Source organism: Kogia breviceps, chromosome 4, assembly GCF_026419965.1.
Source record: "Kogia breviceps isolate mKogBre1 chromosome 4, mKogBre1 haplotype 1, whole genome shotgun sequence".
In the NCBI taxonomy this organism is placed as follows: domain Eukaryota; kingdom Metazoa; phylum Chordata; class Mammalia; order Artiodactyla; family Physeteridae; genus Kogia; species Kogia breviceps.
In genome coordinates, this window is record NC_081313.1 from 79,781,387 (window position 1) to 79,793,402 (window position 12,016).

Consider the following 12,016-nt stretch of genomic DNA (forward strand, 5'->3'; position numbering starts at 1 on the left):
GGATGAGACAAGGACAGGGGTTATATACAATTAAATGTTCAGAACATGTGCTCTGTTTACAGCTTACTTGTAATATTGTTTCTGTAAAGCACTCATTTCCATTCTTAAAATCTGCTCAACCTTGGCAGGAAGAGATTTTTCCACATCTTTTTTAACCCTGCGTAACAGAAATGGCTCAAGCTCCTTGTGGAGGCTTGCATAACCATATTCTCTGCCTTTGCCATGTTCCTCTTCAAAATCTTCCCAGGAAGAAAACCTTAAAAATTTAAGCAAATGGAAGAATCACTAAAAGAAGTCAAATTGCATTTGAGATTTTTCAGGATAGTCAGATGTAAACAAAGTACAGATTTTTAGAAAAAAAATTAGCTAAAATTAATCACTTCTAATAACTATCCTTCCAAGAAATCTACTGTATTATCTATATATAGGTAAAATATAAGGAGTTGTTTTATAAATAATTTTTGACTTTCCTTGAGTTAAATAAAGATGAAGTATTTTCAAATACGGGAGTAATTATCACTAAAATATTTCTCAAAGAAAGTTCTGAATCTATTCAAAGAAAATATGTATGTGAACTTGGACAAGTTATTTATCCTTATTTAGCCTGGTTTTCCTCATTTAGAAAATGAAATTTTCTAAGAGCACCTTGTTACTGTTATTGCTACTGTTAAGTACTAAGAATGATACTATTTCCATTTTTTAAGCAAGGTATATTTTGAACCCAGGCAAAAGCAACTGTTGTAATATATTATACCTGGCTCAAGCTTATTTACAAAATTGAAAAATTAAAGTATTATTTCAAACATGAAATATTCCATTCATTTCCATTTCTTTTCTTCTTCATAATCCCTGGTCCAATGTTTGGGACAATAAAACCTCCTTCTGACCTTATTACCTACACAAATTATTTTCCTGCTAAACCTACCACACAAAACTAACACTAACATTGTATATCTCAATTTATCTTACTTTTCTGGCATAATGAAATGTAGCAAAGACCAGAGCTCTTTGAGGGAGTTTTGCAGAGGAGTTCCAGTGATAAGGAGACGGTGATTGGACTTAAAATCTATTAAAGTTTTATACAGAAGAGAATCATCATTCTTTAATCGATGTGCTTCGTCTACACCTATAAATGCCCAATTTAGACCTCCAAGGAATGCCTTAAAATGAACAGAAAAACATAGTTAATATTTCGAGAGAAACATTAAAATGGGAAAAATTTTAAAACAAACCTATGTCTAATATTCAGATAAAAATTATGTATTATTCTAAGATTTATTGGAATCTTCAAATCAAGTAATTCAACATGCAAAATAAAGTTCCTTCCATGACTAACTGAGCCATTAGAAAAACAAAGTATAATATAATAAAATGAAAGTTTTTTTTACCAGCTTACATATTGAAAATAAAAACTATAGCATCATTTAAAAATTTTACAGAAGATTTTTAAGCCTAAGACCAGTAGAAACCTCTATTAATGTTAACTTGCAGAAAATAAATTTGGAACAGTATCTTACTCTAAGTGTAGTTATAATTTACTATAAAATTTTTATGAATTGTATATCTCCAATATACAAACGTGGGTCTCCGACTTAAAACAGAGACAAACCTGATTCTGCTACTTAATAATTGCATGACCTTAAGCAAGTTCATTAAATTCCTTGAGACTTGACTTTTCTTCACAATAGGGACAGCAGTATATTATAAAGTATTTATGAAGAATTAAATAAGACAGTAGCTATAAAGCATTTACCCAGTGGTAGCGTAATCCTGTTAAGTATCTTCCTCCTCTTTAAAGACTTCACAAATCAACAGACACTACACCAAACTAGTTTCGTATTCTTTGGCTTGTGTTTACAACACTTTAAAAATGTAAAAATCATTCTTACTTCAAGGATCATAAAAAAAATAAACAGATAAGCCAGATTTGACTCACAGGCTTTAATTTGCTGACCCTTGATTTAAGTTATCTTCTCATCCTATCCACAACATATGGTAAAAGAAAAACTGATGTATACCAGAGAAACACAGATGATACACACCTTATCCTTCAATAAGATTTCATAAGTTGTTAACAGTATATTAAATTTTAACCGTTTGGTCTGGGGATGCATCCATTCATGAGTTCTTATCTATCAAGAAATTTCAAAGACAATTTTAAGACAAACAGTATAAACAAGTATACTGTTACTTGAATATCTAAAATAAAATCCATTCAAAAGACACAAAAAACTATGTCTATATGTTTATGTAATAAAATAATTTTAATTATTCTTTATATAGTCCAACAAGCTACACTGATCTTACTTATCATAAACAAAATATAAATACTCCAGCATATCAAAACCTTCTATAAAAAAAGACACATTTTTAATATATACTTTTTACTGAAGGAAGTTCTCATATGATGAAACAGAAGTGATTATTTTTTTTTTTTTTGAGGATGAAATATTATGTCTGGGGTTTGCTTCACAATAACTTGGAGGAAAGTACCATGTAGAGGTACAGATGAAACAAAACTGGCAAGAGTTAAAATTGTGAAGTTGGACCTATGCACATGGAAATTTATTATACTCTTCTGTAGGCTTTCATGTATATTTGAAACTTTCAATAAGGCAGGAAAAATATATATATAAAGTAACACTAAACCAAAAATTAATTTTTATTAAGCCAATCAAACACATATTGAATCTTCCTGTGTGGCAAGTTTAATCATAGAAACTAAGACTTTATAAAGACAAATCAAGATGTGTCCTCAAAGACAAGTTTGTCTAAATTTCTAAATTTGTGGCAAAACAACTTACCATGTTTCTGCTGTTGATGTCACCTAAATAAACCACAGCATTCATTTGAGAAGCCCATGTTTGAATTTCCCTTTGCCAGGAAGTGAGAGTGGAGAGTGGTACTACTAATAGAAAAGGTCCATACAATTGGTGTTCATGAAACAAATAGTTCAGAAATGAGATCGTCTGTATTGTTTTTCCAAGGCCCATCTCATCAGCAAGTATGCAACTATTTCCTCTACAAAGTTAAAAACAAAAATCATGTATGCAATAAAGATTCAAATTTACAAGAAACCTTTTTACATAATCCATGTACAAGTTTATATGAAGTTAAATTAAGATGAATCTGACAGTATTATAATATGCCACTTTTATTAACTATAAATAATAAATGTCAAGGCCATTATAATAGTGTAAGAGAAGAGTTCATCATTTTAGACCAGAAGCAGCTAAAAGATTAACAGCATTACCTATAATCAGATATGTAGACAAGAACACAACCCATCTACAAGTGGTAGAGCCCAGATAAAACTACAGCTATGGTAAAGTTTAAAAAAAAATTGCACCTCAGTCACCTATACTGCCAAGAACAGAGTAGGGGACATAGGAGAGAGGAAAGAAAAATAGAGGCCTAAATGGATATTAGAAATAACTGGAAGAGAAATAGTCCAGGACTACTGTGAAACAGAATGTATACATATTCTGATTTCAATGTCAATGAAAACTTATTTAAATACTGCAATGATCAAAAGGTTCTTTCTTCTTAATATGTAGTAAGTACTGTTTATATAATTGGAAATTCACAGACCTGCATATAAACACCAAAGGGTCTTATTCTTTACATTGGTAGAAATCTTTTCCAAACCCTGTATTTGTAAAATTTTTACCCTCTAAAATAGACAATTCAAAATATACTTACTTGCACCAAGAGTGAGCAAGCCAATTTAAGCCATTCAGTTGATAATCTCTTAATTCTAATCCCTCATGTCCTCCAATATAGGATGGCTGCTTCTTTAGGGCTACAAATCTTGGCCTTTGTTTTAAAACCTTTAGTAGAAATAAATGTTAATATGAAGAATTATTAAACATAAGAAATCATATTGAAAGATGAAGATCTTTTATCTTTTACCATAAATTTTTAAATTTCATTTCTGGGCTTCCCTGGTGGCTCAGTGGCTGAGAGTCAGCCTGCCAATGCAGGGGACACGGGTTCATGCCCCGGTCTGGGAGGATCCCACATGCCGCGGAGCGGCTAGGCCCGTGAGCCATGGCCGCTGAGCCTGCGCGTTGGAGCCTGTGCTCCCCAATGGAAGAGATCACAACAGTGAGAGGCCCGCGTACAGCAAAAAAAAAAAAAAAATCATTTCAAATCATCAAGCCCAGAAATTCCATGACTCAAAATATATCTGAGGATTCAGGCAAAGAAGACTGTTTTCTATTACTGTAACAATGTACAGTAAAATATTTTGCTCTCTTTTGTGAATAAAATGATAGATAAGTTCTTACTGAAATATTTGGGTATCACATGTTTCACAAACAAAAGCTATGTTAAATTCATTCATTTAACCATTGCTCCAGCCCTGACCTAGAAATAAACCATAAAACTTGTCTAACTTCCCATTTGATTTCTGATTTCTAAATTACCATTATGAATTTAATTCCACCTTCTAATAAGAAAACAAATTCTAGTAGTACAGACCCAAAACTATTACTAATAGTAATTTTAAGTACAGATATTATATTAGGCAAGGTAGTCCTGGATACTTTCTTATGGGGACATCCCTCTTTTCCTTTCCTACCATCATGGAAAATATTCACTACTTTTTTTAAACAAATAAATGAACAAATAAATAAATAAATTTATTTATTTATGGCTGCATTGGGTCTTCATTGCTGTGTGTGGGCTTTCTCTACTTGTGGTGAGTGGGGACTACTCTTTGTTGCGGTGCACGGGCTTCTCATTGCGGTGGCTTCTCATTGTGGAGCACAGGCTCTAGGCACACAGGCTTCAGTAGTTGTGGCAGCTGGGCTCAGTAGTTGTGGCGCACGGGCTTAGCTGCTCCGCGGCATGTGGGATCTTCCTGGTCCAGGGCTCGAACCCGTGTCCCCTGCACTGGCAGGTGGATTCTTAACCACTGCGCCACCAGGGAAGTCCTTCACTACCTTTTCAATCAAGCATATACATCTAGTTTCCAAGGAATTTTCCCTTTTTGATCTCCCTAATCCACTCCCCACAACTACCACCACCAATTTATTGTCTTTCTGACACAGATTCACTCACCAAGGCTAAAAGACAGTGCCACATGTAAGATGGCATAGCAATTACAGGAACATCATTTCCTGTAAGACCTACCATCCAAGCAGTTCTTTCTTTTAGCCTATGTGAAATCAGGATCCAACTCTCTATGTAGGCTTGTAATATTTATGATGCATAAATATATTTTCAGTAATTTAAAATGGCAAACAATACTCACTTTGCAGTCTTTAAAAGGAGTAGTTTTTGATTGATTTCTGCTGAAATACTCATCTATGCACGCTTGAAACTTTTTGGAAATGAGAGCTCCATCTTCCCAGCTGCACTCTGAGTATGGAAGGCCCTGCCATTTGCAATAATAATCAGGATAGCCAGCAGCTGACTTTTGATTGGAATGAGCTGTGAGATAAATCAGGTATTTATTTTACTTTTTACACTGAATCCTATCCAAGGAATAATTCTTGGTTAAAAACTATACAAGTAAAAATAAGCCATCTGATTTACAATACTCTATTATTATAGTAAGAGCAAGCTACTGTATTTGATGTATAAGCAGTAAATTTAAGATTTTTTTCAGATGACTTCAAGCATGGAAAGATAAATGTTTAATTAGAATCATTTATTACTAACCAATTATTCGCTCCACTATTTGATACTGCTTATGGAGATCATCTGTAAGTTCTTGCTGGCAATTATAATATTCCACATCTTCTGGAGAAGCATTTTTCAACCTGAAAGATTATTAATCCAAGAAAAGACTTAAAAATCTCCCCCAATAACCCATCCCCCAAATACCATCTGTGGCACAAAATCTCCCATTTTGCCACTCATCATGTGAATCAGTTTGAATAATGAAGAAACTGAAAAAGAAATAAAGTTAAGCATCATTAATTTTTAACTCTAATATAAAACATACCATCTTTTTGTTTCCTGATCTTTTTTCTTATAATTATCTAATTTTTTCATTCCTCTAACATTCTGCTGCTTAAGGGTTTCTTCTGTCTCCCAAGTATTGTGGATATGTGACCATCCTTTCCATTTAATTAAATACTGGATCTCTCCTGGTTCCTTGTTTTTTTCAAATCCTGCATTTGGGTCACCATCTGCTTCAACTGCATAGATGGTTGTAGTAGCACCAGTAGCTGAAAAAAAGAAAGCACAATACATTCCATGTAATTCTGTTATAGAAGCATTTCAACTCAAAAATTCAAGAATATAAATAGAAAAATATATGCTCTTTTAAGTAACAGGGTGTAAGAATTTATGGGAAATTATATTACACATTTATAAAAGAAACTGAATTCTAGAACAGAAAGATTATCTAATTTAATTCCCTCAGTTTTAAAATTAGAAAAAAAAAAAGGTCAAAAAGACAGCAGCTCACATGAGATCATACAGCAATTTATGATAACCAATGATTGAAACATTAATAATTGGAAATTAAAATAACTAAAAATCATCTTTAAAAACTACATGTCCAAAATCACTATGTGGAAAAGATATCTGCACCCCCATGTTCACTGCAGCATTACTTATAATAGCTAAGACACTTTGGAAACAGCCTGAGTGTCCACTGACAGATAACTGGATTTAAAAAAAACATGATACATACATATACATGTACATATATAATAGAATACTATTCAGGCATAAAAAAGGAGGAAATCTGCTATTTGTGACAACATAGATGGACCTTGAAGGCATAATGCTAAATGAAATAAGTCGTCAGAAAGATATGCTGTGTGATCACACATATATGGAAAAGGGAGGGAGGAAAGGGAAGAATTCATAGAAGGAGATTTCAGATTCATAGTTACCAGAGGTAGGGCAAGTATGATGAAGGTGGTCAAAAAGTACAAACTTCCAATTATGAGATAAGTAAGTACTGGGTATGTAATGTACAACATAATGACTATAGTAAACACTCCTGTATGGTATATCTGAAAGCTGCTAAGAGAGTAGATTTTAAAAGTTCTCATTACAAGGGAAAATTCTTAAAAAATTCTATCTATACTGAGATGACAGATGTTAACTAAACTTATTATGGTAATCATTTCACAATATATGTAAGTCAAATCATTATACTGCCCACCTTGAAACTTATACAGTTCTGCACTGTCAATTATGTCTTTAAAAAACTGAAAGGAAAAAAATGTATGTCAAGGTAACTAAAAAATAACTTACATATTTGATATGGAAGAAAGAAGTTTTAAAACAAACCATATGTCAAATTGAAAATACTTAAAAACCAACTATTTATTTAGGCATGGTAACAGAAAAACTCAAATGCACAGGTTAAAAATTCCCTATTATCCACAACGTATGATGAGATCAAATGGATACTTCCTGGGAAGAAAATATTCAGGCTAAGCAAAGTATATTTTATAGCAAATAAGTAAAAAGAAAATAATACACCCTCTTGGCTTTCAAAGTTGAAAAATCTTCAAGAAATACTTTACTCTAGTAAATATTACTGAAACAACCAAAAAAAATTTTTTTTAAAAATACCTCCTTTTCTCCCAATGCGACAATCCATAAACCGTTCTATTGTTTCAAATTCCTCTTCCTCGGGTTGAGGAACATCCTCTCCACAGACTTCAAGTAGGTCATCAGAATCTGTTTTCATTTCTTCGTCTTCCTTATAGCTAACATTGACAGTTGCTTGTCGACGAGAGCTTCTTTTATCATTATCATAGTCTTCTTCATCCTCCTCCTCTTCCTCAGATGAGTCAATCTGTCTCTTTTTTTGTCCAATAATCTTTTTTCCATTTTTTGACTTAGATCTAAGGAAGACCAGGGGAGAGAGGTGTTTTACAGAAATACTGGCATAAAACAAGATTTGAGAAACTGAGAAAAAGACCGAATACCTTCTATAACCAACAATTTTCAGAATCAAACCAAGAACATACTATACTTACCTATTTTGAGGTTTTCTACTTTTAACTTTGTTTTTTGGCTCATAATCAGATTCTGTTTCATCACAACTACTTTTATCTCTTTCTTCTTCAGATTCTGAATCTGAACCAGACTGAGATGGAGATCCTGACCCAGACATCTGCCAATCTTCACTGTATGTAAAATATATAAAGTATGTTTATTCATACTTATCATATAGCAAATTATGTCTGATAAGATATAAAAATAATCAGGCTAAATTACATTCCAGCTGATATCAAAAATATTGCTTTCACCCGTTATAAAAATATTCAAATGTCTATAGAATAAGAAAAATGCTAGAAAATATTCTTCATAGATTTCTCCAACTCCATAGTTTTCTGTTAATTATTTAGTTATACCTCAATGAAAGGCAAATTAAGTAGATCTATTTTGATTATTAGTATAGATTAAAACACAGTATGTTAATTTGAAGAGTCACAGTGTTTAATTCTGAAAATCTTGTATAATTATTATACTTGCCATTTCAAAAAGAGATTCTAATCCCTTTCATTTTAATTTTCTGGAGATTGTGATTTTTTAAAACATAGACTTCAAAAATGATTTTTAAAATACAACACGTTCATTAAGAAACTTAAAATAAGGTATCAGAAAATGGAAAAACAAACAAAAAATTCCATCTTAACCAACATTCAATTATTACCTTAACTTTATTACTATTTTTAGTCTATTTAATTCCAATTAACATGTAAAGAAAAAAATATTGGATGCACTGTTAATATTCTGCTATAATATAAACTTCACATGAAAGATACACATTGAGTTCTTACATATACACTACACCCTGTCTCACAGCTGCTGTTGCTACTCCATTGCTCTGCATGGCTTGCATCAATTAAACTATGTTAAGGGTTACACAAGCAAGCACACAAGATTAAATCTGGTTTATCATATAAAACATAATAAAGAAGCTAATTTTTTTATCTTGAGTATTTTTTCAGAGTTTGCACATTAGACAATAGCAATAGGCAGGATATATGAAAAAGTCTCTGTTTTACATTTTTATAATAAATATTATGATTTTTATATCCAACCAAATCTATCCATCATCCCAAATTACTTTTGTTTTAAAAATATTCTTTTGCTTGCACCCATGCTAAGTTCAGAAATTACTAACTCAGTGGAAGAGTTAAACAGTTGATGAGACACAGTAGTTGAAAATACACTTAGTAAAACAGAAGACAGATTTGAAGAAATCAGCCAGAATGTAGCATAGCAATAAAAGGATAAAAAACATGATACAGTAAGATTCATGGATAGGATAGATGATCCAACAAATATATACAACAGATATGATCCAGTAAGACAGATACAATATATATCCATTAACTGTAGTAACAGAGAAGATTTACAGAATGGGAAAGAGAAAATGCCTAGAGATACAATGACTGAATTTTCAGAAACTAGTAAAACTCATGAATCTTCACATTAAAGATGCATAAAATAAAGTGCATAAAGTGGGATAAATAAATAACAAATCCAAAGCTGGATGCACCAAAGTGAAAGTGCAGAATACTCAAGACAAAGAGAAAAGTAAGAGACAAGACAATGGAACAATGAGAAACGAGAGGAAAAAAACCTCAGACCATCTAAAATATCGGAACTGAGATCTGAGGTACTCTTAACACTTCCTGGGTCAAGATCTTTTTTTTTTTTTTTTTTTGCGGTATGAAGGCCTCTTACTGCTGTGGCCTCTCCCGTTGTGGAGCACAGGCTCCGGATGCACAGGCTCAGAGGCCATGGCCCACGGGCCTAGCCACTCCGCGGCATGTGGGATCTTCCCAGACCGGGGCACGAACCTGTGTCCCCTGCATCGGCAGGCGGACTCTCAACCACTGCTCCACCAGGGAAGCCCCCTGGGTCAAGATCTTTAAGAAATTACAGTGAGTTCTAAATGAGTTATACAGAAGAAGTAAATTTCATGTGCAGTTAAATAGTAAGGATAGCTGTGAACATCAGAATCACCTAAAATCTATCATCTGTTGGTCCCCTATACTCCTATATAGGTTTCTCAAGTTATCAAGATTTTCTGATATTGTGACTAAGAAGATCTTTGAAGTTTAAAAATATATAGGGGAGAGGGATTATAGGAGATAAACAAATGGCACAAAAAACTCAGGTTGTCACAGAAAGATAAAAGTTAAAAATTAATGGTTTAAATTAACCTAACAAAATGCCATGAACCAAGAAGTTCACTTTGGGCAACAATTGTTCATAAAGGAAGAAATACAAAATGATTAGGATTTTTTTGATATAAAAGTAATCAGTTGAACAAAACGGCATACTCTTTATGCTTTTTCCTTTTGACCTCACTCGATGAGTCATCGGAATCTTCACTGCTAGAAGAATCCTGTAGAGAAAAATATATAAAGTTAATAATGATTAGAATTTAACCATAATGCATTTTTATTACTTTTATTAACTTTTTATTACTTTACTACTTTTATTACTTTTTATTAACATTCACTTTAATAATAAAGGCTCTTTTTTTCCATGTTATGTTTATACCATTAATTAGCACATAAAGTAATTAATAACATTTTTATTGCAAATATATAACAGCCAGTGAAATTAGGTAAACATCACAATGCCAGCATTTTGTGTAAAATCTTATAATCTACTGTCTCTGGAGACTATTACTGTTGCCTATTATGGCCTCAAAAAGGAATCCTAATTGTTGGTATGTCAAATTTTCATTTAATATTTTTCTTCCTCATCAGGCAGTTTTTGATATACAAATATCCCCCACTCTTTGAAAGTTCAATTTCTATCACTTCACTTTTACAAAAAACCTTCATTAGTAGCCGTTTCACTAACTGAAAAAAATCCAAAGAGAATTTTTACTTTTACAAAAACCAGCAAAAAGCAAAAAACAGCATTCAGCATTTGTTTTGCAGAGAGCTGTTATAGAGGCGGCAAGGATGTGGAGCAGCGAGAACAGCACCTCCAAGCCCCGTCCCTGGGAACTACACTCCTCATCTCAGCACTAGCTGCCATAATTCTGAATTGTGTCTGTGAGCATCTGTGCTTTATCTCCATTTATTTTGCACAACAGTTAGCAAGATGTGTCCTAAGGAAATAGCTTCTCTGCTTTACACCATTTGGCTTAGGAAAGGAACACTCTACTTTCGGATAGTTGGAGGAACCTACAGTTCTTCCTGAATGTATTTGTGCAAACATACCTGCATGTGTGTTCATATGCACACAGGAACTACACTGTTTACAGTTGCAGCCTATTCTTTTAAAAACACATTGAGAATTCTCTTATTAATGTTCTGTATAAATATGATTTAACAGTACAGGATTTCTTCATTCATATATGTGAGTGCATACATGTGTGTGTTTGTGTATTTTCCTAGTATTCATATTTAGTTTATTCTAGTTTTGCTGTGATGAGCAAATGCACAAATTTCTGTTGTTTGTTTTAGAGACAAGAGGAAATTTGGATAAAAATATGTCTACATTTCAAGGCTATTGATACACATATTTAAATGTAGTTATTTTCCTATCCTTTTAAAACCCTGTTTCTAGTAATTTCATAAATAGCTACCTAAATGATTACATATCATGTCTACTTTTCAGATAAGAGTTTTCACAATGAAAACTCACCTCTTCTGATCCACTATTAGATGAAGCTTGATGTTGCTGCTGCTGCTGCTTCTTGAGCATTGCAGATCTCTGAACAGCCAGAATACTAGGGCTAGATTTCCAAAACTATAATAGAAATATAAACAAGTGAAGAACAAAGTTTTGAGAAAACTTGAAAAAGGTTAATTTATTGAAAAGTAGTACCAACATTTTCACTGCCTCCAAATAATAAATTAAGACTATTTTTCTTACTCACATTATATGTAATACAATATTATTGTAATATAATTAAAATAAAATGCTGAGCTTTAGTTGTATATAAATAATTTATGGTGTTTTGAGTTTCACAGACAATCAATATGTTCTTTGATATTAAGACTATTATTTTCGAAAATGATGTTTTAATATATGACACCAGTGCTACTGAAATTGCGGC

At 32.6% G+C, this 12,016-nt stretch overlaps 1 protein-coding gene across 3 annotated transcripts in view; it reads right to left on the reverse strand.

The window, feature by feature from the left end:
• Nucleotides 1–12,016, reverse strand: part of CHD1 (chromodomain helicase DNA binding protein 1) — a 75,248-nt gene that overhangs the window by 35,878 nt on the left and 27,354 nt on the right. For all 3 annotated transcript variants that reach the window (XM_059063492.2, XM_059063491.2, XM_067031384.1), the window contains exons 4-15: nucleotides 11,602–11,706; nucleotides 10,278–10,342; nucleotides 7,956–8,105; nucleotides 7,546–7,820; nucleotides 5,954–6,179; nucleotides 5,668–5,768; nucleotides 5,258–5,436; nucleotides 3,703–3,830; nucleotides 2,805–3,021; nucleotides 2,043–2,132; nucleotides 970–1,160; nucleotides 68–256 (exon numbers count right to left, since the gene is read on the reverse strand). In XM_059063492.2, the coding sequence (XP_058919475.1) occupies nucleotides 68–256; nucleotides 970–1,160; nucleotides 2,043–2,132; nucleotides 2,805–3,021; nucleotides 3,703–3,830; nucleotides 5,258–5,436; nucleotides 5,668–5,768; nucleotides 5,954–6,179; nucleotides 7,546–7,820; nucleotides 7,956–8,105; nucleotides 10,278–10,342; nucleotides 11,602–11,706 (1,916 nt within the window). The remainder of the gene's footprint in view (nucleotides 1–67; nucleotides 257–969; nucleotides 1,161–2,042; nucleotides 2,133–2,804; nucleotides 3,022–3,702; nucleotides 3,831–5,257; nucleotides 5,437–5,667; nucleotides 5,769–5,953; nucleotides 6,180–7,545; nucleotides 7,821–7,955; nucleotides 8,106–10,277; nucleotides 10,343–11,601; nucleotides 11,707–12,016) is intronic.